The sequence below is a fragment of the Gopherus flavomarginatus genome, chromosome 3 (assembly GCF_025201925.1).
Source record: "Gopherus flavomarginatus isolate rGopFla2 chromosome 3, rGopFla2.mat.asm, whole genome shotgun sequence".
Classification (NCBI taxonomy): Eukaryota; Metazoa; Chordata; order Testudines; family Testudinidae; genus Gopherus; species Gopherus flavomarginatus.
This window is the reverse complement of record NC_066619.1, coordinates 183,314,092-183,341,821: the sequence shown is the minus strand read 5'-3', so window position 1 is coordinate 183,341,821 and position 27,730 is coordinate 183,314,092. Positions and strand designations below refer to the sequence as shown.

Sequence of the window (27,730 nt, the reverse complement as noted above, 5' to 3'; positions counted from 1 at the left end):
AGATGGAAAAAATAGCAGGTGAGAGGAGATGTATATCATTACTTTTTGTTCTCTGTTTTGGTATACCGTTAATTTCTTCCCATCTCCTACCCCCAACAGAACAATGCCAGGTAACATACTATGAGGGCAAGCTCAATGCTTTCTGAAGCTGAAGACATTCTCCTTCATGCTTGAATGAACTTGTGTTGCTGGGAAGACTGAATCAAGATGAGATGAATAGGTGATAAAGTGAAGTGAGATTCTGATATATAGTCAAATTCCATACAGTAAGTTTAGAGAGACAAGGTGGGTGAACTAATATGTTTTATTGGACCAACTTCCATTGGTTAAAGAAGACAAGCTTTTGAGCTACACCAATGAATCTCAAACTTTTTTACTGGTGACTCCTTTCACATAGCAAACCTCTGAGTGCGACCTCCCTTATAAATTAAAAACACTTGATTATATATTTAACACCATTATAAATTCTGGAGGCAAAGTAGGGTTTGGAGTGGAGGTTGACAGCTCGCAACCCCCTGTGTAATAACCTCGTGACCTCCTAAGGGGTCCCAACCCCCAGTTTGAGAACCCCTGAGCTACACAGAGCGCTTCAGGTCTGGGAAAGGTACTCCATTTGAGAGCTAAATACAAGATGAGGCAGACTATTTAGCATAAATAGCTAACACATTCTAAGGAACCATTTAAGGTAAAGTGGCCCACTAACACCTCTCATCATAGGACAAAAAAGGGGAGTTAGTGGGTAGGATTGTTATAATAAGCCATAAATCCAGTGTCTTAAGACCAAGATATTTCCTGCTAAAACTGCAGAGTTCTCCAGCAGCTGAACCAAAACCATTGAACAATATATTAGAGGCTATGGAAAATGTTCATGGTTGTATGAATCCTCCTTAAAATGAGGCTTAGAAAAACCTAAGGGTCTGCAAACTGCACCCTTAGTGTTTGACTTTACAGGGGAGGAAAAGAGCCTTTGTAGAAATGGTTCAGAGAATTCTCCTTTGGTATTTAATGTTCCCAGATTTTTATTAGAAATATTTATATAAAACAGGTTGTTTATAAACCAGAAGAACAGATCCAAAGTACAGTTTTCCTGGGAAAGTGGTCAAATAACTTACGACAATTTGTGTATGTTGTTTTTTTTACAGGTAAAAGACTTGCTCATTAATAGTGTTTTCTTACAGTTCATTTAAATATTACTAATTTTTATGGGCTCTGTTCCCTTAGTATTTCACTATAGATGTAAAAAGCCAATTTTTGAAAACGGACTTTCCGTTTAGCATCTACAATTTTGCTCCCACAAATAAATCTGGGTGTGACTTTGCTGGTGGATCTTAGGCTCAAATTATGACCTCAAGACCAGTGGTTCTCAACCAGCGGTACGGGGCTTCCTGGGGCAGCCATGAGCAGGTTTCAGGGGGGCCGCCACACAGGGCCAGCTGCAGCCCAGGGCACAAACCTGAAGCCCCAGCTGAAGCCCAGAGCCCTGCCACCTGGGGCTGAAGCAGAAGCCTGAGAAACTTAGCTTCTCTGTGCCTCAGGTGGTTTGGGGCCCTGGGCAATTGCCCTGCTTGCTACCCCTTAATGCCAGCCCTGGCTTTTATATTTAGAAAACCAGATGTTGTGGTATAGATGAGCCGTGGAGTTTTTATAGCATTCTGGGGGGGGGGGCGGGGGAAGGGGGCTCAGAAAGAAAAAGGTTGAGATCTACACAGACTCATTGTGCATCATTGGGCCAGACTCTGTGATGATGGTGCCTTCTATGAGACACTGAATGACATCAACTCTCTTTGGTTTTGGTTGCAGTTGAGGGTGCTCAGTACTTCATATGAGTATCGGGATATAGATGACATAATTGAAATGACAATAAATTTGCCCAAAATTGTGGCACCCTATTAGAAATCACGTTGAGACCACTGCAAAAATTAAGCCCAACACCTACAATCAGCTTTAATAAAACAATGATCAAAATATAGGGGTGAGCAGCCACTAATGATTACTTCCTATGGTGATTACAACCTAAATGATACTTCTGCCCAAGCCTTATGTGAAGTCCAAAAATGCAACCATGAGGGCATATAGGGGAATATGGCTTCCAAGGTCCCCACCCCTTTCAGCTTTCCACATCCACTCAAGGGAGCAAGCATGTGGCAACAAATTAGCCACTAGGGTCAAAGTCATTCAACAAACAGTCCATCACCTGACTCCTACTAGTCCAGGCAGCAAAAGATATTATTTATAAAAAATAGATGATATGCACTTTTGGTCTCACTCTTCCACCAAAAGAACACAAGATATTTTGAACTGTAACAAAGACCAGATGGTATCTGTTCATGAGTTCTGAAGGAATTTAATAATGAAGTGCTGCATTATTAATGCAAATATGTAATCTATTAAAATCACCAACTATACCCAAGGGCGACTTTGTATGCTGAGGGTCAAGTTAATGGCTTTTTCCCCTCTCTCTCTGGGATATGTTTGTTTGGCCATATTTCCTTGTGTTGTTTAGCTGTGTTTTTAATTTAATTCTCTTGAAGTGCCCAGAGTGCTTTATGGGAACGTGTCCATAAATTAAAACAGATTATGATTACAGTTTTTAAAAAGACAGGAAAAATAGTTGTCTGGAGATAATGATGGTGGATTGGCTGATATAGTTACGTAACCAGTTTCTGTATTTATTATGTACTGTCTATCATGTCCTGACCCTGCAGCAACTCAGCTGCTGATTTCCCAGTTACAGAGTGATTGAACTATCTACAAATTTATTCAGACTTAATCATTTGCACTGGACAAAAATCATTGCTAATTTGTTAAAATCTTATCTGTTCTGCACTCTATTCATCCATCGTGATCCTGAATCCCTTTTGTAATTCAGTGTGTTGCTTCCTGAGGTATATGACTGTGCAACAGACTGGGTGGATCAAGAGGTTAGGAACAGGTTATGTGGCCTTTCAGCTGGAGGTTGCTGGTTTAAATATGGCTCAGGTCAGCAGTGACCAAAAGTTGTTGCTATCTGTCAGTTGTTTTGTGGCCAGTATGAAATAAGCTGATTTTGTTTCAGTCCAGTTCCTACAGGTTAGTCTAGGACAAAGACATAAGGGAATGATTTTCAAGGTGTAAATGGGAATTGGGTATCAACTCTCTTTGACTTACAAAGGGAGTTGGGAACCTATCTGCTCTTTGCGCCTTTGGAAAATCTCCCCAGTATGGACTTGAAATAAAACTACCTACTCAAAAGTATTATTGAGGCTACTCAGTAATGGAGTATACAAAACACTTAAAGTGCCAGTAGCGTACCTTGACTTGAAGACAAGCCCTAAGTCCAATAACCACGTCTGAATGGTTAAGTGAAAGGGTATTTTACTAGGGCTGGCACAAAAGGGAAAGGTTGCGGATACCCTATGCGTAGAGACTTAACAGTTACAGTTCAAAGTAAGCAATAGCCATGCATGTTTGTGTTCTTGGAGCAGTCCAGGTGTGAGTTAGGGCTCTTCAGGCTAGGGCTGGGAGGTGTCCTTTTCAGTCCAATCTCTATTCAAGCAAAGAGAAGCTTGTAGGTTTCTAAGCCAGGTTCAGTTAGTGTGTCTGATCAGTGTCACTTCTGCATTTGTTCCCTGCCCAGCTGATGCTGCTTCCCAATAAGTCCGGTATAGACCTATACACAGCTGTAATGTCCAACCCTTATAGCCTGTTCCAAACACTGCTCTGTGAACAGTTCCTGTGGAATTCTTTCTGCATCCAGCTTCTCTGCAGCTCCTTGGCTGACATGCAGCCTCTACTTCACAGAACCCGTCTGGCTACTTTCTGGTTCAAGACACTTTCCTCTGTCCAGGGAAAAAGAGAGGGAAGTCCTGTGAAAAAGGGACTCATGGGAGTTGTAATCCCGGTTTAGCAGATCCATCAAACATAACTAGATGCAGTTGCTGTAGGTCAAGGCAAAAGCATATTGGCAGGACAGAATGGGGAGGCTGCTACTACTGCATCTTCATGTGGTGTTGATCTTCAATATTTGTGCTGTCAATCTAGCACCTTTCATCAGCAATAGGTCTGCTAAAACTAGAAATACAACTAGTTTTCCCAGAGCAAGACTTTTTTCCTGTTATACATATGAGTTTTTAACAAGAATTTGCATAATGATCAACAACAAAAACTAATGTGACAGAACCGCCAGCATGTGTGCATGCCTTTGTGGCCTTTTTATTCTTCTAGGGCTCAGTTCTGCAAGGTGCTGAACACTCAAACCTAGATACAGGAAAGCCCTTAAGCAGGTACTTAACTTTAAGCATGGAAGTAGCCTCATTGAAATCAGTGGAAATATTAATATGCTTAAAGCTATGTTTAGTAGTTCCTTGCAGGACTGAGCCCCTATTGACTGTGTCTGGAACTAGCCTAAAGTATTGTTTGCCTCCTGTTCTACCCTCAAGACTGTGAGTGGACAAAGCTTTAGTTTTATAAGAGGCATAATTTCTTAAATGGAGCACTTCTTCCTGCACATTCTACAAATGAAGGGTACTCAGAAGCAAAAATCTCTTCAGGAAATAGTTAGAGTTCTTGGATACCTCAGAAGCAATGTCTTAGAGGATGTTTCAGTTCAAAGGGGAAATCTTGATGTTATGCACTGTAACATTTTATCTTCTTGTTAAAGGCTCCATTGATACTTTATTCTATGCCAATGTTAACAGTTTATATATATATAAAAGGCAATGGGGGCAAGAAGGGGGCCACTCTACCATAACTAGACTTGGTAGGTCTCTAGACCAGGGGTAGGTAACCTATGGCACGCATGTCAAAGGCGACACACAAGCTGATTTTCAGTGGCACTCGCACTGCCTGGGTCCTGGCCACCAGTTCAGGGGACTCTGCATTTTAATTTAATTTTAAATGAAGCTTCTTAAACATTTTAAAAAACCTTATTTATTTTACATACAAGAATAGCTTAGTTATATATTATAGATTTATAGAAAGAGACTTTCTAAAAATGTTAAAATGTATTACTGGCACACAAAACCTTAAATTAGAGTGAATAAATGAAGACTCGGCACATCACTTCTGAAAGGTTGCTGACCCCCGCTCTAGACAATGTGTCAGATAAACAAAACAGAAGAGAGACACTGGATTCCAATATGCCTAATTTCAACACATCATTCTTTCCGCCTGCTCTCAGAAAGGCTAACAATTTTGTTGTAAGGAGTTTATAAAAAAAAAAAAAAAATAGGGACCTGATCTTGCAACCCTTGCTCATGCAAAGTGTCCCAGTGATGTCAGGACTGGGCACACAAACTGGGTTAAACTCAGCAGTTTTGGTTCATGCTTTTATGACTTGCAGTCACATAGATTCATATTCCTTGAGTTCCAAGTTCTACCTAATCCCAAAATTCAAAGAGATGCTCAATAAAAGCAGCCATGTGTTGGGGGGGGGGACATATTGATTCAGGTTCACTTAGTCAACTGGTAAATCTAGGCTCAGATTTGAGTTGGTAACAAAACCAGAAGCCAAATGAGCTTTGTTGGGTTAGGGGGGTTTTGTGAATATTTTGCCTAGCTCTAATAATAACACATCATCCGAATTCTAGAAAAGTTTAACAACCAGAGGGCCAATTATCTTCTTGAACTCTGCAGTTGGAGGGGATCTTCTGGAAATTGAGGTCAGCCGTCTTGGCCTCTGCTCACCTTAATCTTACACTGGAGACTTGGATTTAGATCTGGATCATATTATGTGATAAAAGCACTAGGACTCTCATAGAGTCCTGAATCTTAATTATATACAAGAGTCAGATAAAACAAAATATCTTCGCACTTAATGTAGCAACAAATTGCATCTCTTCTGAAGTGAAATAAAATACAAAGAAGAGAGAAATGCAGCTACAGCAATCTAACTGGATTAAGAAGAGAAAATATTGGATTTAGGGGAAAAATAAGATAAATTCCAATATTTTCCCTCCACTTATCCTAATTGAGTGGTTTTAGGTCCTCTTGAACACAGAATAGGGATAATCTATGAGGTTAGCAATGACAGCATGGAACTCCAGTAGCCTTCTAGGCTGAAGACAGAACCACAGCAAATGTATAGTTATGTATATTATGAAATGGCTAAAATTGAATATAGCTGATACTCAACACAGAAAAGGTATTAGAAAATATTTTAAATTAAATGACACACTTTAAGATAGACAAAGTGGGTGACAATATCTTTTATGGAACCATCTTCTGTGTGGCTCGAAAACTTGTTATCTCTCACCAACACAAGCTGGTCCAATAAAAGATATTCCCTCAACTATCTTGTCTCACTAATATGCTGGGACTGATACAGTTGCAATTACAATTCATACACATTAAGATAGACTACTTAACAACTTTTAAGGTCTAAGAAAAAGTTGGTAGATGAGTACAAAATCTATAGAACCAGTAAACTGTTCTAAGCATTAGTCTTAGACCAATGATCAGGACATTTTTTCTTTCTTTTCTAAATAGTAGGTAGGACCCAGGCATACCAAATTTATATTCTGTTAATCCAAATTGGGGAGGGTATGATGGTTGTGATTCAAAATTATACTCCATGTAACTTGCAGAACTCTCCAGACTGTTTGCAACTTTTAGGTTGTGATATCTTGGATGAATCTCTTGAAGCATCACTGCGCACAATGTTATATAATGCTGGCTCTTTATAATGGTATATATTATCATTCTTACACTCTTTTAATAAAGTCAAAAAGTTCAAAATATAACTTAAATTGCTGAATATCGCCATACAGTAACTCTTGTACCAATTGGCACAGATACACTCCATTTATCCATTTTTATTTGCAGCACTGCCAGCAAAAGAAAAACATTGAATTGATTAGGAATTTTGTCTTTTTGACAGTTAACTTGTTCACCTGGCAGATGCCCACTTCTATACAGCAACAAGACGGGCTCAATGTTTGCATCTGTAGGGAGTATTGACTGAGAAAAGGGCATTAGGTATGATTTTAGTGAAGGAAGTCCTGGCTTGAAAAACCTTGTATTTTGATCTAAATATAGATGATAGAAAAGCAAAATATACTATGCTTAATTAATATTTTATTTTTAAAATATATGCAATCAGCACAGCAATGTATAAAGAAGTAAAATGATCCTGCAGCCCTTATTCTAGTAATCTTTCTACTGACTTCTGATTTCAGTAAGAGGAGAAAAAGAAATTGTTTATAGGATGAGGACATTGGTGACTTGTGCAAAAAGTATGCACAGATATTGGATTTGTATGCAGATGTACCTAGCTAGGCTTGTGCAAATGTTTAGACCTACATACACTTGCAGAGTTTCACAGGAGAAAAGGGTGTTGATCCATTTTTGCCTGGATCAACCATTATGTAGACCTTTCAAAATATGGCTAGTATCTTCATCAGCATGATGCTACAGTAGCCACTGAGATCATATAATACAACTTCAAAACACAACTCTGAGAGACTGATTTTCCTCTAGTGATTTGGTAATATTTTACAACTACTCACTTTGCATAGAGCTTAATGACTACACAAGGTGCATAGAATCATAGATTCAGGTCAAATTTTGTGTATTCTTTCATTAGCTTAGTCCAGAGTTCTGCTTGAAAATAAATGACTTGATATGGCCCCTTATTTTTCTTCATGCTAGATGAGACATTCAGGATTAGATGGAAGTACTTAATTCTGCAGCTAAATACCATTTTAAATATTGGACACTTGGCAAATTCCATGTAGGAAACAGAAGGCCAACTCTTTTAATTTACACTGTTGGAATTCCCACTGACTTCCTGATTCCCATGAAAGTTGCATGTATGTAAATGAGAGCAGGATTCAACTGAGCATAAAATCTAGATTCTATTCCTGGCATTGCTGCTGATCTGTTGGTCAAGACACTTTACTGCTTTGTGGCTTTCTTTATCTATCTTTAAATGGGGGAAAATATTGCTTACCTACCTGACAGAAATGTTATGAGACTTAATGTTTGCAAAGAACTTTGGCATCATCATATAAAATTTAAGGTAATATTGCAGGGTACCTTTTTTTTCTTGAATCTTGCTGATGCTTAATATTAAATTTATATCTTCTGGGAAATAATGCCTAGCTTCAACAGGTAGGTTAAGTCCATTATCAAATTAATTCTTAAACATGCCTTCCCCCAAAATTCTGTTAATGGAAAATCCCTTATCTTACGAATAAAACACCTCTTCTTTTCACCATCATCTCTTACTGACTTTCATTGCCACTCTCATTACGCATGCTATAGCCCAATAAGTTCTGAACAATTTTGATTTTGGTTGAAATAGCTTCAGTTTAAGGTAAAGTTGTTATTTTTAAACACTGGTGTCAGGCTGTTATTTGTTTTATAATTCAGGTCTTTGCTCCATTAATTTATCTTACAGAGATAGAAACTAGAAAATAGATAAGACTGGGATTCTTGTTTTTTATCACACTCAAAGGAAAGTTATGACTGCAATTTCTTGAAGCATTTTATTCCATTTTAGACCTGCCCTCTGGCCGATAACCTCGGCTAGAGATACTGTCAGTGGGTGTTATCTAAATCATGCACGTCTCTTAATTTTGAGAAGGATAACAATATTTCATCAGAACAGTTGGTTTATATAAACAATCTCCTTGTCCAATACAATTTCACCAAAATATTCCTGGCTTGATAAACTCATTCTCTTGATAAGAGTGAGAGATTGCCTTAATTCTGCTGTTCCAGCTGAGATCTATAATACTTATGGAACTAAAGCTACACCACAAATATTAATGTGAAAATTAATTCAACAAACAGCACTCTATGTAATAAAGACTACTGCCTCTGCCATGCTCCATTATTTATTTTAAATATCTTACTCTTTTAGTATTCAGTGTGTCCCTGTAGTAACATCTTTCTTTTACTCCTATCTAAATGATTACCAAGTAGGGGGTTTCTAAACTAAAATCGTGTCATTTCAAAATACTGTACATTCTATTTGTTCAGTGCTCATGGAAAAAGTGCCAAACTGACAGCCCTGAAGACATAGGTCCTCACTAAGCCAAGGCAGTAGCAGCACATGCTTCTCCATGCTGTTCCACCAATATATCTCAAACCACTTCTGGAGGGACCTATTCTTAATTCTTTGGTCTCTTTGCTGTAGCTTTGATGTGAACATCTATTCACTAAGAACTGCAGTGATGTCACTGAATAAGAGGAGTAATGCCTCTGGACTATTATTGACTTGGGGTTAAACTTTATAAGTGACTTTGGAGCACATTTTCAAAAGTGACATTTAGGGCCAGATTTTCAAAGGTTTAATTTCAGTGAGAGTTAAGCACCCACTGGAATTCTCAAAAGCATGTAACTGTCTCCTTAGACATCTAAGTATCTTTGCAAATCTGGCCCTTTGGAGCCTGAGTCACTTTTGTTAATGTAAGACACTTAAGTAGTTTTGAAAACTTTACCTTTGGGCTGCATTTGAACTGATGACTACTCACATACCATGGTGGTGGCTAAGATGCAAGAAGATAGAGGAGCTCGTAGCCTAGCTCTAATCTTCCTGTTCCTTCAGATTACTGTAGATTATCTATATATATTACTTGTGCAGGTTAGAAGTACAGCTCTACATAGCTTCTCTATATTGCTTTAAGTGATCTGAAAATATTGGTTAGAATACAAGGAGTTTGAGCTACACAATGGAATTTTTAATGGTCATCTCAGCTACTTCTCAGAAAGGATTTTCTCCTCCCTTTGGAAAGGAGAGTTGAAATGCAAACCTCAACTGGCTAAAATTGGCTAGTTAACAAGTAAAATAGGGAGGGCAGGATGAAGAAGAGCATAATCAGCATCACCTAGTCCAAATCTGTAGAGACCCCTCAACATTAACAGTATTTATTTGGGCTTTGTGGATTGGGGTAGTAAGATGAGGCAGATAAAGGGATATAACTGATTTATGTGACATTATCTTCTTCCTAAACATCTGGAATGAATGCAATCATGACAGCCTGACCCAGAAACTTTTATGAAAACCCTCTCTGCATTTTTCTCCTCCATCACACAGAGAGGTATGAGTGAAGGCACAGAGAAGGCATCTAGTGGAAGCAAGGTTCCTAAAGGGATCATGTTGCCAGGAAAGAATGCAGTATACAAGGGCAGCTCCCCGATACAGATGTTCTGGCCCTTTGTACAGATGGCTCTGTGGTACTTATTTGCAGATCTGTGGGACTGGAATGCCATGCCCCTCCCACTCCTTTGAAGAACAATTCCCTCTACTTTATACCATAATGCCTCATAAAATTTGACTTGAAAGCCATTGGGGTTTGTCTGGGTAACTTGTCCCCTCCAATTGTCCCCCCCTCACACACATAATTTGTGAAATCAATAATCTGATTTAGTAGAACTCCACAAATTGTGAGGGAAACTGAGGATTTAAAAAAAAATTAAGTTTAAAAATAAGACTATCACAAGCCTTATTAACAAAGGCTCTCAAGGTGCAAGAAATTGCATACAAACAAAATAGAAATAAAATTAGTACTGTTAGTAATTTAATAGCCAATTTCCTTAGGATGTTTCTAAGATAATTTTTTTTGCTGCTTGATGTGATTAAATGTAACCTAGTGTGTCATGTTTAGTTACATAAAATTTCATTGTTACATAGTTGAAAAACAGCTGAGGTTGTGGGCCCATCAGCCTGACCAGCAAGAATTCATAGTGGATAACCCTCTGAGACTCACCTGCCAGAAGGGGTGGTTCTGCTCCGCCGGACTAGGAAAATGTGAGGAGCCCACAAAGAAGATGTTCCTCCCCTGTGTGCTATTGAGCCAAGTTTTCCAAAGGCTCCTAGTACACTACTGTACAGTGGAAAGTTTGCTGGAGGAGCAGGGAAAATGGATCCACTGCTATGTGGCCATTCTCCCAGCCCTGAAGCTGCCGTAATGGCAGCTGAGTGGCTCTTTTGCCACATTGCAGTATGGGAGGACGAATTCCTCCCCACCTAGCCTATGGCTGAAGAGATAAACATATAGCCTGGCTGTTGAAGTTGTGCACTGGGGGTAGGACTTGGAGATCGGTGCATTTTGGCAGAAGTCCACATTAAGAAGCCCTCATTCTTCACTCCTGGAAGTTTTTAATGACTAAGGGCATTGCTATTGGGCACTGTCTCTCCTGTGAAGTTTTATATGTGAAGGCAAGTGTATATCAGTTAAATATTGATTCTCAAGGGGTAAAGTTAGGATTCTCATTATCAAAAGATAGCATATGCCATTCCATATGAAAGAAGTAATGCTCTAATTGGGAGATTAGAGTGGGGGGAATGGTGGTACTGATTTTTTTTTAAACCAAGTCACCACTCATTCTTTAGGTCTTTTAATAACAATATATCTCCCCCCAAACTTAAATTTTCATCCTAATATTCATGTTGCTATAGAAGCTTCCTGTTATCTATAGATGTGTTTACTTCATTCTCAAAGCACTTTATCAATAGTTTATTTATGATATAATCCGTGCTTAAAGATTGACAAGACACTTCGTATGGCTTGTCTCCCAAGATAAGGGTGTGGTATTAATTACTTAGGGGACCTGATTTCAAATGGTCATAACCAGTTTTCTCAGGATAAATAAGTAAAATTCAATGTAGGCAGTAAACAGTCTTTCAATAATACATATTAGAAATTGTAGCCATTCAAATGTTAATACGCTTCCAAGTATCCCGGAATAGATATATAAATTACATATCTGTGCTGCACACTTTCAACTGTCATTTTTGTTCTGCTAGATATAAAAAATATTCATTTCTCTTGGAAATAGTAGAGCCTTCTATATTTTATATTAGGCAATGTTGAACAGCTGGCTAGATAAGTGACTGGAAATGAAATGCTGGCTAGATGTAGGGTAGAGGGTTTTAATTTTGTGGAACATTAGATCACCTTCCATGGGGAGAAGGAGGTGTATAGTTTGGATGGCCTTCACCCCAGTAGAAGAGAGAGACCACTCTCCTTGGGGAGAGGCTGGCTACATAAGTCAGAAGGGGGTTAAACTAATATCAAAAGAGGAAAGGGGAAAAAAGGGAAGCTATGAGCGCTCATGAGAAAATAGAGATGTTGAGAACAACGTTAATCAAGGAACCAATGGACATGAAGAGAAGAAATTCTTGAATTGCCTGTAGAACCAATGCTAAGAGCCTGGGAAACAAATAAGAGGAATTTAAATTGCTTATTTATGAGCAAAAATTCAATCTAGTTGGTATTATTGAAACCTGGTGGGATGATTCATATAATTGGAATGTTAAAATCAATGGTCATAACCTATTTAGGAAGGACTGAATTAGCAAAAGGGGAGGGGGCGTGGCAGTAGCATTCTGTCAAAAATGGCATTATCTGTTTCCAAGACACTAACTGTGAAGAAAATGATCTTGAATGCTTACGGATCAGTGTCCTAACAGATAAAACACAAGATGCCTTAAGGGCGAGCGACGGGGTGGAGGGGTTGGAGGGACAAATGATGGGCATGGCCTTTGAGGGGAAAAGTTGAGAGGGGGTCCACACCAGTGGCTCCCTTACTTTAGGGAGTTTCCAGTGCTCCTGCCTGGCAACCATAAAGGGCCCCTTCCAAGTGTGGGCCTGGCGCCATTGGTGCCATTGTAAACCCAGTTCTGTCCATTAATTACGTTACCCTCATTTAATTCTTTATTAATCAAGTCCCTTATGAGCCGCTCATTATCTTGTCCAGGATCAATGTCAGGCTGACAGGACTATAATTACCCAAGTCACCCCTTTTATCCTTTCCTGAGTAAGGAATGCAAAATGAGTATTATCGTTTTAGGTCAATGAGACTCTGCAGGAGTCAGTGCTAGCAGAATGCAGTGTAGAAGAATTAGGTTTAACATCTTGATGTCTGTCTTGTATGGATAATCCTATGTGATTCTAAATTGCTGTGGTTAGCACTTGGTATGGTGATGAGTGCTTATAAATATTTAAAACTGGGCCAATTCTGCCCTACAACTTATGTAATCCTATTGAAGACAAAGCTGGTTAGACATGGTATAAATGGGCAGAAAATGGCTCACTGATATTTTTTTAATGGATTATACTGACAAAGACAAACTGATTTATTTTGCAAATGCCAAAATTTTAGCAGAACTGGAATGAGGTTATGCATCTCTTCAGGATTCTTCCTACACATGCAACAATACAAACTTATGTGTGGTGAAAATACACAATGCAAAATTGCAGCTCATATTGAAAACTAGTTGTGCATCAGAAAAGGAAGAAGTGGGGTATTGCAAACCTTTTCTCTAGGCATATTGAGGAGACTTGGGGTACGTCTTCACTACCCGCCGTATCGGCGGGTAGCAATCGATTGCTCGGGGATCGATATATCGCATCTCATCTAGATGTGATATATCGATCCCCAAACGCGCTTATATCGATTCTGTAACTCCACCAACCGGAACGGAGTTGCGGAATTGACAGGGGGAGCTGCAGACATCGATCCCACGCCATGAGGACGGTGAGTAATTCGATCTTAGATACTTGGACTTCAGCTACGTTATTCACGTAGCTGAAGTTGCGTATCTAAGATCGATTTTCCCCCGTAGTGTAGACCAGCCCTTGTACACTCAGCCCTGGCAGAGGTGAGTGTCTTGTGTCAATAGTTATATCTTTGTCTAAGGAGGGAGTAGGATTTGGGGATGGATTCTTCTCCCATTGAAATAGATAGTGAAACTCCCATTAGCTTCAGTGGCAGTAGGATCTGAACTTCAGTCTTTCTCACCTGGTTGCAGTCTTCAATGTGAGATAGAGAATAGCTATACTGTAATGAATAAACTAACAAATCGATTGCTGTACAGACTCCTTATGAAAACAGATGAAGTTACATTCTCCCTCAGTGCAACCCCACTGACTCTAATGGGGTTGCACAGTTATGAGGGCATAATTTGCCTCATAATATAATTACCTGAAACTCTCATAGGAACAAAAGAAGAAGTAACTTTGTATTCTCCTTTTTACAATAAGAATCTTTGTGATTGAGCTCTATACAAATGGATATAATTAGCTTCAGTTACCAGTAAGAGGCATAATAAATGTCTTAACACTCACATTTTTTTAGCTTTATACTTGTCACTTAAAAATAATTTGGAAATCTAGATTGTCATTACATTTTTGTCATAGGCAAGCGAGAGAAAATGTTGAACTCTTCTTATTTTCATGTGTAGGGAACCTTATTTAAACCATTTTCCTGGGCTGGGGCTGGGGGCGAAGACTGCTCAGAAATGTAATATGTCATGAGACTTATATGATTGTGTCAGGCAAATGATTGCTTTTTAATTTGTTTCTGGGACATTTTTGTGGAAATCACACTGTTTGGGGCCATGCACTGCTTCATTCTGCTAGGCATATAAAATATACAATTTGTGTCTTTTTGAATATTCTTGAAAGCACCATGTCCATGTTAATATTACTGTACATATAAACCTACCTAGAAGTTATGCCTGGGAGAAATTTACATTAATTTACATTACATTTACATTAAATTACTATTTACATCGATAAAATGCAGATAAAGACTGCTTAGTGTGGGCTTCATTTGTGTCTGGGGAGCCTTATAACTGCCCCGTAGAAAAGTTGCCTTGCCTGTCCTTTCTTCAGTAGGAACTGTCCTTAAATTCCCCAGCTTTGTTTGAGACATGCACTGAGTTGAGGTGGGAGAGGGAAGCTGTTATTTCCCCTGCTCGTGTGCAGGTCAGAGTGGAGTCCCCTCCTCTCCTCACCGCCTGCTTTGGTAGATGATCGATTCTCTCTCGGAGTGACGATGCTGTCTGTCCTAGCAAAGTGAAGATGAAAAGGGAGAGGAGAGGGGCAGACCTGGAGTGCTTGCTCCTCATCAGCTCCTCACTCAGACCTACTCCCCAGCTCTGCCTATCAGGCTGCACATTGTCCTTCCTTCCTGACAAGCAGCAGCAGCCTGGAAGGAGAAGGGAGGGGACGGGATATTCTTTTTTGGTGAGGGTTTTGTCCCTTCCAGCTGCTCTGTCCCTTGCTGGGCAGGGCTTTCCTCCTCGCTTCCCCAGCACAGACTTGGGAAGAACCTGAGCATGTCCAGCAAGGGCAGGCGATGTAAGGAACAGGGGAGAGTGACCTTCCCCCAGCAGCAGCAGGAGGAGGACGGGGGAGAGGAAGAGGAGCAGCAGCGCCGGCGGCGGGGCTGGAGAGGCGTTAATGGGGGGCTGGAGCCCTCTCAGCAGCAGAGAGCAGTGAAAACCCAGCGGGAGCCCTACGGCTACTACCCGCCCCTTCCACTGGTCAGCAGCATGTGAGTACCCGGCGCTGGCTGGCGGGTGGCCCCCTTCCTGCGGGTGCGCCGGCGGCGCCTGGACAGGAGATGTGCGGGGGGCCGGGGAAAGGCTCACAAAGTTAGCGCTTGTCTCGCCAGCGCGCCCCGGCTGCGAGGCAGGTGAACAAGCCCCGGCCCGCCAAACCGGCCGCCCGCAGCCTGCTCTTCTGTCCGGATCAGGCACCCGCCTGCCCGTGTCTCTCCAGTGACATCAGGTGAACGGCGCGGGCCAGTTCCCTGGGAGCCGCTCCGAGGCGATGATCTCCCTTTAGAAATACACATTGAGCTACAAGCCAGCGGGTCGGGGCTGGGGCTGAGAAGTGCAGAGCGGATGGGGGAGGAGGTCCAGGTAACTAGCCTTGGGGTGGATGCTTTCAGTACAGCCGTGATGATGGGGTTACAAACCCCCTCCCCACGGAGTTTGCTTTATTACTCTGGGCAAGGGACCGGGAAAGTGAAGGATGCTGCGTCAATAGAATTACATAGGCAGAGCGGGTGCTTGGACCACTTGCAGAGAGGTCAGTGAGATTTGCTGTTCCTGGGAAATTAAATGTAATGCTAGAATGTGTCTCTTTGAGTTGGAGGAAAAATTGATTTCCATTCATTTCCGGAGTTACATCTGGCTTTGAAGCAAGACGGCAGGGGGCGGGGGAAACCAGAGGAAAGGGGACAGCCTGGATCTAGATACGGTAGATAGATGCTTTCTCTTTTCTTTAGGCTGGGTGGGGTGGCCTGGATTTGTAACACAGCCTTTCAGTTTGTTTCTCATGCAGAATGAAGAAGACCCCCCCCTCCATATCCACCAAGATTCTCGTGGTAGGCAGGAGGCCCAAGGATGGAGCTCAGAGACCGAGGGTCAGCAGTGCCCCCTGGTGTCTCTCCTGCTCACTCCACCAAACTGCGCCGGACAGACAGTATTTGAGCTCCTGCCTTGCCATATCCCTTACTAGCGTTTACCTCTTACAGCTACACCCAGCAGACGCAGATGAAATATTGCAAAGGATTTTGTTGGATGAAAACGGGAGAGAAATGCGATGGTTTATCAGTTTGTTTATATATCCTATCAAGAGCAGGTTTTCTCGGGCAATCTCTATTCTATTAAATCCACTGTTATTCACACAAAACTTTAAAAATTAAATTTGTTATATGTGACACAGCACAGATCCCTTCTGCAAAAGCCAGGATGGAAATTTTTACCAAACTTATTAGTAAGGTTACTCAAAATCCAAGACATATCCTAAGAGAGGATGTTTTAATATCCTACTGGCTAAACTTAATTTATATTGACAGCAATTATATAACATTCAGCTATACGATGTTTTGTGCCTAGTAAAATAGTTTTCTGAGAAAATCCAGTTGCTAGCTTAGTCAAAGCTTTGGGAGTTAATAAAGTTATCTTGTCCCAGTGGTAAAAAAACTATTACTTCTACACAGGTACAAAAATATTTTTACATTTTCATATAGTGAAAAATATGTTCAAAATCTATGCTGATAGAATCACCCCCCGAAAATAGAAAACTGAAATAACTGTGCAGAGGGACAAACTTTTGAACTGCATCTTGTAAGTTTATTTCAAGTTTTGACACCTTCTGAAAACATCATGATGGTTAATAGTTAGGAGGACTGACCTGCAACAGAAATACATTTACTTTTGTAAAGATGTTAATTTTTTTTGTCTGTTTTACAAAATCAATACAATGTCTAGCTAGAGAAAGAGGAGTAGGAAGGGACTGGCTTGCCCAGTTTTTGTGTGTGGTGCCTAGGAATTGTTCAGTCCTTTAATATGTTATAGTTTTGGTTGACACTTCAATATTTTGGTCTCCAAGGATTACCTGAATATCTTACAATTTCAGGTCAAATTAATTCTTAATTAAATGTTTTCATTACTAAGCAAATGAACACTTTTTGAGTTATACATTATTACAGAATGTGTTCTTTGTTTGTAAACATACTTAATTAAAATCACAGTGAGGAAGATTTTAAAATACAACAATTAGAGTAGCACTTAGAATGTGATAATCACAAATATATGTACATTCTACCAGCCCTGATTAGGAGTTTTACACTGTATTATGCTTTGTATCCAGTAGCTCAGGCATCAAGAGACTTGAATTTCTAGATCTCTTCATTGACAATATAAATGGTGTCACAGAGCCACTTGCATACTCCCTTCCTTAAGAAATGAATATTACACCAACATGGACTATACCTGAGTCCAGTTTACTCAGCTCAAGGCTTTTGTATCTCGGATGAGCTCCACCTGTTGGAATTACTTATCAGAATACTGCTCTTGCATTCCTATCCTAGAAGAGACTATACACTAGGCTGATACTAGTACTCCCCAATCAATGTAATAGGACATGCTGAAGCAACACGGTATAGAGGGGAAAGGATATGTAACTTTGGTTATCTCTACTGAATGCCCAACACTGCAGTTTGATTCCAAACTAACATAGCATGTTAGGGAGGGTTTCTGCTAGATACTCAGGTTGTTTCCTCTGGAATGCTGTTTTAAATAGGATTTTAAATGCTAAAAATGTACCACATATTAATGAAATCAATGTGAATAAGTATACCAATTAACTGAGATAAGGTGTCCTGGCACATGCTGTAGTTGTACAAATATAGAATAAGAGACAGTCCCCTCCTTGCAGAGTTTACCATCTAAGTCAACATAACAGATAAAGGATGGAAGGGGAAACAGGCAAAGAGGACTAAAGTGACTTGCCCAAGGTTATACAGCAGGGGTCGGCAACCTTTCAGAAGTGCTGTGCCGAGTCTTCATTTATTCACCCTAATTTAAGATTTTGCGTGCCAGTAATATATTTTAACATTTTTGGAAGGTCTCTTTCTAGAAGTCTATAATATATAACTAAACTATTGTTGTATGTAAAGTAAATAAGGTTTTTAAAATGTTTAAGAAGTTTCATTTAAAATTAAATTAAAATGCAGACCCCCCCCCCCGACCAGTGCAGTGTGAGTCAGGGCCAACCAGAGGATTCAGGGGGCCTGGGGTCTTGTTGCCAAAGATCCTGCACTTTGGCCTCAGGTTCCGTAGGGGAAGGACCCCCCACTGCCAAATTGCCACCGAAGACCTAGCTGCCGCAGGTCTTCGGGGCACTTCAGCGCTGGGTCCTGGAGCAGAAGGACCCCCCCGCTGCCGAATTGCTGCGGAACATGCTCCGGGAGCCCAGGCCCCGCAAGAGTTTTCCGGGGCCCCCAGAGCGAGTGAAGGACCCCGCTCCAGGGGCCCCGAAAAACTCTCATGAGGGCTCCTGCGGGTCCCAGGGCCTGGGGCAAATTGCCCCACTTGCCCTCCCTTCTGGGTGGCCCTGGTGTGAGTGCCACTGAAAATCAGCTCACGTGCCGCCTTCAGCACACATGCCATAGGTTGCCTACCCCTGTTATACAGCAAGTGAGTGGCTGTACTGGGAATAAAACCCAGGTTTCTTGATTACCAGTCCCGTTATGTCTATCCAAGTTATGTACTGAAAAGTGCTGGGCTGCTACATGATGTATACTATACATTCATATATCCAGGGTTCTGGTTCTATTCATCATAGTTTTGTAAACAAGACAAAATGATTTTTTTATTAAATTAAATTAAATTAAATGGAGATATCCTATCTCCTAGAACTGGAAGGGACCTTGAAAGATCATTGAGTCCAGCCCCCCGCCCTCTCCAGCAGGACCAAGCACTGACCCTTGCCCATGATCCCTAAGTGACCCCCTCAAGGACCGAGCCCACAACCCTGGGTCCAGCAGGCCAACGCTCAAACTACCGAGCTATCCCTCCCCCCAATACTTGGAGACGAGTATTGATAAAACACTGTAAAAGAAGGAAGGGATTATATTGGTAGTAGGATCCTTGATCATTAAGTAATTTAATGCTAACAAACTAGTTAGCTACCGGTCAGACACTTATTCTATTGCATATATCACTTGGGCATTCTGAATGTTCAGGCACACGCCCTTTCTAGATTAAGGCTGTATCACTGGAAAGGTATTTTTTCCCGAATGTGCACTAGAGTAACATTTGGATTGTGATCTTGATTTCACAAAATACTAATGGTCTTGTCAAAGAACACACAGGCAAAAATACTATGAGTTGTGGCTTTCATTTTTCAAAGAAACCTTAAGGGAGTTAAGTATCAGAGGGGTAGCCGTGTTAGTCTGGATCTGTAAAAGCAGCAAAGAATCCTGTGGCACCTTATAGACTAACAGACGTTTTGGAGCATGGGCTTTCGTGGGTGAAAGCTGCATCTGAAGAAGTGGGTATTCACCCACGAAAGCTCATGCTCCAAAACGCTGTTAGTCTATAAGGTGCCACAGGATTCTTTGCTGCTTAAGGGAGTTAGGCACCTATCTCCCACTGAAATGCAATCGTCATTGAACACCTAATTCCCTGAGACTCCATTGACAATCACAGCTCATATCAGAGGGAGGAGTGCAAGGGAGTTTAATGTTCTCCTCTGCCCAGCCCTTACCATGTTGCTTCTCTGTATAGGCTGTTTCCCTTGTGCTGTGTCTGCACAGATCTGGCCCTGAATCTGTCTAGCTGTAAACTTATTTTTCCTGTCAAGCATATTACTTGTTCTTTCCACTGAGCTTATTTGTACCTAAGGAAATAGGGATGGTAAAAAAATGACTTAAAGATTTTTGAGGAAGGGACTGGAATGGAGTGATGTCTTCCTCTGAATATCTTACTGTATCTTACCTCTGCTGACATGATCTGACTGTTGTCTTCACAGCCATGAACCAGCACTTCCACTAACAATGATTCATTATATCCACTTCGGATGAGATTACTTCAGAATGGACCAGTGTTATACTATGGGTTGGGATCAGACTGCTCAGCTGTCCTAGGTTATGTGAGTGCATTTCAAGTGAGTGAGCCTCTCTGTTCCAGCAAGCCAGGTGATATTTCACAGATGAGAGAGAGACAAATCCTCATGTTATACGTTTGGGTTTAGGGGAATGTGCACTGAGCCAAGAGGCCGTGAGTTTAAGTTCATCTCTTCTACTGACAGGTATTTATATTTCTAGGCACTTCAAAACATTTACTGTTGGGCAAGGCCTCAGCATTGCTGTCCTCCGAGCAAAGCTAGTATCATTCCCTCCACTATAAAAATGTTAACTGAGAGGTTGCAGAAGGTTACTTTTGACAGAACTGGGAATAGAAACGATGTCTTTTATACAGCAGATTCAAGCCTCATCTATGCTGCTTTTCGATTGATTTACTGATGTGCTTAGCTATTCTGACTGTAACTGGTAGACCACAGTCCCTTCTCACGCACACATACACAACCTCAGGAATGGAGGTTGTTCGTAACTCTGAATGTTCATAACTCTGAACAAAACGTTATGGTTGTTCTTTCAAAAATTTATGCCCAAACATTGACTTAATACATCTTTGAAACTTTACTATGCAGAAGAAAGATGCTGCTTTCCCTTTATTTTTTAGTAGTTTACATTTTACACAATATTGTACTATATTTGGCTTTTTTATTACTATATATTTTTTTGCCTCTACTTCTGCCTGATTGCATGCTTCTGGTTCCAAATGAGGCACGTGGTTAACTGGTCAGTTCATAACTCTGGTGTTCGTAACTCTGAGGTTCTACTGTATACACTTGTCACTTCTCCCCTTACTAGCTGGTCCAAAGAAGATGGCAGTTGGTTTTTTAATCAGGGCCGCCCGGGGGGTGGGAGGGGGGACAAGTGGGGCAATTTGCCCCAGGCACCGTGAGCCCTGGCCTGGTGGCAGTTTGGGTCTTCAGCCAGCATTTCGGCGGTGGGGGGCCCTTCAGTGCTGCCGAAGACGTGGAGTGACTGAAGGGCCCCCTGCTGCCGAAATGCCCTGCGAGCCATGGCCCGGTGGCAGTCTGGGCTTTCTGTGGCATTTTGGCGGCAGGGGGCCCTTCAGTGCGGCCGAAGACGTGGAGCAACTGAAGGGCACCCTGCCGCCGAAATGCCGCCAAAGACCCGGACGGCCACAGGTGAGTACAAGCTCCGCAGCTCCCCCGCTTTGCCCCAGGCCCCCTGAATCCTCTGGGTAGCCCTGTTTTTAATCTCAAATTACAGAAGTCGTTACTGGGGATCTAAAGTCCCTGCTCTCAACTTATGTGAGGGATCCTTATGGCTGCAAATAATGCAATTTCTGTTTCTCTAGTTTTCTTTTTTATAATTGGTTAATTTTGTGTTTTTACTGTGTAAACTAACTCAGAAACAAGTTTTATAGTTAAACATTATCTGTCAGTGATGATAAAATGAGCAATAAAGCACAGGTGTCCCACGTTTCAGTCATTTGTCACACATTTCAATTGTCAGTCACACTCGGCAGGTTTGAAGGTTAAAAGGTATGGTTGGTGTGGCAGAGGGCTGCAGCTTATCACATTACATTTGAAAAGTAAAGGAACCAACAGCTGAATTCCCAGCTTGTCACTGCTAAGTATAATGTTTCTAGCTTAGTGTATAGCAGTAACAATATATCCATCTAGAGGGAAAATTTAGCTGCACGAGCAGACTTGAGTGTTCAGGTAACAAAGCAGTGCACTCCAATGTGATAGTATTATGCATGCAAATCACGAGACGAAGAGACTTAAGCATCTTTTTCTAGAGAAAAGAGGGCTTTAATGTCTCTATTTTATTTATCAAAGATGATGAATTTTGTGGACAAAAATATGGTTAAGAAGTAGAATAGTTTTTATTTGTTTATTTTCTGAAACTTCATTGTGTGTAAATGAATCACAGACTTAGCAGGAACATATTATTATTGCTTCTGAAAGTGCCTGCTGTATCTCATTAGGATTAAGTGACTTCACGGAGTGTTTTCTCCTTCACTCTAAAGCATGCCCATACTACGGAGGGAGTGGGTGGCACAAAAGGGAAGAAGGAGATGTACTGTCCCTACTTCATATTATCCTAGAAAAACATAACCATGGATTATACTATGAAACTGGAGATGTACTCTCCTCTCTGCAAATAGTGTTAGGACCACAACCTGGCTCCGAGAAGCTAAGAATATGTTAGTGAGATGGGTATTGTAAAACAGGAGCTTGCATGAGTAATAATAGTCATGGTTAGGCTAACTGTTAATAATTTAAGGTCTGATTCTGTAGTCCTTATACAATTCAACTGTTGTTAAAGTCATTTGAAGTTTTGCCTAACTAAAGTTCAGGACTGGATCCATGCTAGCAAACGACTACTAACAGTAACGTAGTTAAGAAGCTACAATTTGTAATTTAGGACATCAGGAACACGCTTGCTTTATCCATGCCATAAGCAGATATTGTTCCCTGTTAGCCAACTAGTTCAGGATTAGGGATGCTCTGAGTCAAATTCTGCCCTATGTTACACTTGTTCATCCTGTTTGCTAGTGAAGCTTTTAAGTTCCTAGAAACAAAAATCTGTACACCGAGGGTTTGTCTAAACTGCAGTTGGAGGCATGATTGGAGCTTGGGTAGGCATAAGAGCTAACTTTAATCTAGCTAGCACAACTAAAAATAGCAGTGAAGCTTCAGTGGCAAGGACCCAGGTACAGGCTGTACAAGCCTTCCTGGAACCTTGGGTGCATGCTTGCGTTGCTAGCTGGCACCAGGACCTGAAGAGCAGCTCAGCTGCTGTCCCTGGTTTGCAAGTGGGACTGTGTCTTTACCTTCCTGATTCTGAATCTCCCCACTGAATAGCTTGGTTATTCAAGTTGTGCATTGGGAGTAGAATTTACTTATAAACTAACATTACCTCAGTTTATATTTTTCATTGTTTTTATCCTTCATGGTTACAGAGAAAAGCTTGAACATGTGAACCCTGAAGGCTGAAAAAACAGAAGGCAAATAAAAAGAAGCAAAAATATATTAAATCTTGTGACTTTTTTAAAGTCAGTCTCATGATTTTGGGGAGGCCTGATTTGATTTTTGAATACTTTGGATTGCCAGTACTAAATGTGGGATAATTATAGTGCAATCAAAAATGCAAAGCTAAAACTTCAATTATTCAAAATATTTCATAGATTCCTTGGGATTCCTTTTAAAAAGTGATCATTAAATTTAAGAAGTGGAGATTAGAAAAGGAAATAGTAGACTATATGATCCTACACTTCTTACTTTGACAATTTCAACTGACTTCAGGAAGGTGTTGTATAAATTTGATGAGAGAGTTGCCTGGATCTAGCCATTTAGCTATATATTCTGGCAACGTGGTACCATACAAAATTGCTAGCTCTTAATTTTTTCAGAAGGTCTGTTTAGTTAGTAAAATATCAGAAACTTCCATTTAAGTATTTTGAAAAGACATCTCACGTATGTCATATCTTTTTGTCATAAAATACATTGCTCAGTACATCTTTCTTATTGGCAAAACATACTCCACATTTTGCCTTTGGAAGGATATATCTCCTCCAAAGAAACCAAATGAGTCTATTTACTCTAGCAGTGGGTTCTGAAAGCATGATTTATAGAACGGGAAATAAAAATGTATTGAATATTTGAGAAATGAATGGTATGTTAAACACTTATTTCATAAAAGATAGGTGCATTGCAAAGTGAATTGTTAGAACCTCTTTAGATCAAGGATTAATCATAAAAGAATTTATTCTGTCTTTATTTGCTGTTTAATAAAATTATAATAAAAAAATTACAATATATGAGAGCGATCCTCCCTGCAGGTACCATTACATCTTTGGATGGGAAAGACGGGAGAAACCAAGCAGCATGTCAAATATTAGTTATGATCTTGTTTAAGTAGCCTTTTTATATTTACTATAGTCTAATTTTTATTTGTGACTTAAGGACAAGAGGGTGATAGCATACTGACTGTTCATCACCTATACTCCACAGTCAAACCTCTCTCAAAATGCTTTCACATGTAAAATATGCCTAAATCAGTTCCGAGCTTAGCACAAAGTCACAAATTCTCTTTGTAACACAGCTTCTCCTTTTTGTAGACATAAATAAAGAGGTTCAGGAGCAAAGGTTAATGAATGTGTCTTCTTGGGCATAGCCATTTGGCATGTTTCAAAAAACAGAATTTCTTTTTGCATAGACTACGTGGTAATGCCACACAAGTCACTGCTGCTATACAAAAACACTGATCATGCGTGAACATTTAAATAAGATAAAATACTTTATCATGGGAGAGGCCTGCCATTGGTAATTAATATTGTAATATCGCCATCCAGATTACAATGAAACAGCACATTTCTGTTAGCTAAAATAGCCAGGGGCTGGACCAGTGTGTTTTCAGGATGCTTGTAGCTTTCATAAAGTTATAAAGAGTTTGTTTTGCTCAATATATTATGGGCTGATGCAGACAGCTGCAACAGCAGCATCCCTCCTACATCATGAATGGAATTTTGCACCTTGTATTGAATTCCCACCGAAGTCAATGAGAGTTCTTTGTTGACTGGATTGTACTGCCATGGTACAGAGTACACTGTTAAGAAGGTTGCATTGTCAAGCACTCAAATGTTAGAAAATGCCCAAATTAAGGTTGTCTGTTTAACCTTAATTCGGCCTCATGTGCATGGTGATGCAGTCTTTAATTACATCATCACATACTATTTTTTTCCACACGACTCCTGACTCATTCAGTGCATAAAATGGACTGTACTTAATGAACAGCTAATTCATATTTTATTACTACTTGTTGTTCAATGTATAGCCCAAGGCCTTATTTACTGTACACTATTCTGCTCTGACCCCCACATACAAATAATTTCCCAGGACTGTGAAAATTTAAATTGATAAAAATAAAAAATGCTTCAAATGAACATTGATATGATCTGTTGAAATTATAAAAAATAAAATAAAAGATGAATTCTGCCAAGCCTAGTCAAATGTGGGTGACTTTTCACAGGAAAAGCAAAAGGCATATCCCTCACACTAAGGCCACCCGTTGTCAAATTTCAAGTCCCTGCTCCAAGACATGGAGACTTCTACAGCAACTTCTAAAAATAATTCTTAAAACCAATTCATGAACATGGACAAAACAATGCATTTTCCCCTAATCTTATGTCCAGAAATAACTGAACCATTTTGCTTAAACTTTCCAAAATAATTCAGCTTGAGGCAGACACCCAGCATGGAAAATTTAAGCCCAAATGGTTAAAGTTTGTCAGAATTATAAGCAACTGAAAACAAGATCTTATAATTGGAAGCATTAATACCTTAATAGCAGATGGTGCTGCCAGCCACACCTATAATAAAAACATGGCTTACAGTGGAGGAAGCTATTTTCTGTTAATAGATATCGACTTCATTACTAGCTGTCATACAGTAAAATGGCATCATTGGAGATAACTTTGTGACCAGCAACAATGGACCAAATAATAAAGTCCTCACTCTCCTTTTACTTAGTCTTTCCTCAGGCAAAACTCAGACTGAAGTTAGTAAGGGCTGAGTACAGTTTTTAGAACTTGGCCAAACACTGGTAGTGGTGCATGCTAAAAAATATGTAATTGGTCTTGTCCAGTCTATGTTCAGAGATCACCAGCCAGGGTCAGAAAGGAAAGTTTTCCCCACTTACAACATTGCATGTGGTGCAAGGTACCATATGTTTTGTTTGCATTTTGCCTTCCTCTAAACCAGGGGTAGGCAACCTATGGCACACGTGCCAAAGGCAGCACGCGAGCTGATTTTCAGTGGCACTCACTCTGCCCGGGTCCTGGCCACTGGTCTGGGGGGCTCCGCATTTTAATTTAATTTTAAATTAAGTTTCTTAAACATTTTAAATATCTTATGTACTTTACATACAACAATAGTTTAGTTATATATTATAGACTTATAGAAAGAGTCCTTCTAAGAACGTTAAAATGTATTACCGGCACGCGAAACCTTAAATCAGAGTGAATAAATGAAGATTCTGCACATCACTTCTGAAAGGTTGCCGACCCCTGCTCTAAACCATCAGGTCTGTGCCACTATTGTGGGGAGGATACAGGACTTGATGTTTCCTATGTGTACCTATTGAACGTGCTTAGAAGATATTTTTAAAAGGAAATGATGTTGCACATAAAAATAGTTTACCATGGTCCTTGAGGAGAAATGGCCCTACAGAAAATGAGTCTGTGAACACTTTTCAGTTGTGAGCAAGAGACAATATAAGGGTCTGTGACCCCTCCTCTACCAAGAAGCCTTTTCTATGCAAGGATAAAGGGTGAAGGGCCAGGAAAGAGGGAGACACAGGCAGACAGCTGGGCAAATGACACAAGACAAAGGAGAAAGTCATCAGTGTCTATAGCGGCTGGCAGAAGAATCTGCCAAGGAAATGACTGCTATAATAGTCTACAATTATTTTATTTTTTCTGCTTATTAGGTCCATTGAAGGAAGCCCGTCTCTGAGACGTATGACTATGATGAGGGAGAAGGGAAGACGGCAAGCTGTTAGAGGCCCAGCGTTCATGTTCAACAACAGGGGCACAAGCCTCACTGCTGAAGAAGAGCGTTTTCTGGATGCAGCAGAGTATGGAAACATTCCCGTGGTGCGCAAAATGCTGGAGGAGTCAAAAACACTAAATGTCAACTGTGTTGACTATATGGGCCAAAACGCCTTGCAGCTGGCTGTAGGGAATGAGCATTTGGAAGTGACAGAACTTCTGTTGAAGAAGGAAAACTTGGCACGAATTGGAGATGCACTGCTGCTCGCTATCAGCAAGGGGTACATCCGGATAGTGGAAGCAATTCTGAATCATCCTGGTTTTGCAGCAAACAAGCGACTGACTCTGAGTCCTTGTGAGCAGGAGCTCCAGGATGATGATTTTTATTCCTATGACGAAGATGGCACCCGCTTTTCACCAGATATCACCCCCATCATTTTAGCTGCCCACTGCCAAAAATACGAGGTTGTGCACATGTTGTTAATGAAAGGAGCGAGGATAGAAAGACCTCACGACTATTTCTGCAAATGCAATGACTGCACTGAAAAGCAAAAGCATGATTCTTTTAGTCACTCCAGGTCGAGGATAAATGCCTACAAAGGCCTGGCTAGTCCTGCTTACCTGTCCCTTTCCAGTGAAGACCCAGTTCTCACAGCTCTAGAACTCAGTAACGAGCTTGCCAAGTTGGCCAACATTGAAAAAGAATTCAAGGTGAGACATCTTTTTTGTTTGCCTCTATTTTTTTAATGTTGACTTTACTTGTAAGGTCATCAGATGCTTGACATTATTTCCTGTATTTTACCTTCTGAGTTACAGTTGTTTGATTTATATTTTCCTTTTGGTTCTTGATATTTTGAATGCTCATTGAGTAAACCATTAAAAAGCAATTTTGCTTGAAACAAAATTGCTTTTATACTTAATATGTGTCAAGAGATACAGAAAAAGTGTCAGTGTGAGCATTACTAACCCTACAATGGATAGGAAACAATTTTATTCACTGTAACAGATAATAGTTGTTTTGCTGATGTTCACTCTATAGGAGTATTATAATCTGATCATCAAGCAGCA

The 27,730-nt window shown here is 40.4% G+C and overlaps 1 protein-coding gene across 1 annotated transcript in view; it reads left to right on the top strand.

Moving 5' to 3' along the window:
- The first annotated feature begins 14,851 nt into the window (after nucleotides 1-14,851).
- The window catches only part of TRPC3 (transient receptor potential cation channel subfamily C member 3), a 55,196-nt gene continuing 42,317 nt past the window's right edge, over nucleotides 14,852-27,730 (top strand). Inside the window, exons 1-2 of the mRNA XM_050946303.1 lie at nucleotides 14,852-15,267; nucleotides 26,602-27,373. Coding sequence (XP_050802260.1) covers nucleotides 15,050-15,267; nucleotides 26,602-27,373 — 990 coding nt within the window. The 5' untranslated portion in view covers nucleotides 14,852-15,049. The remainder of the gene's footprint in view (nucleotides 15,268-26,601; nucleotides 27,374-27,730) is intronic.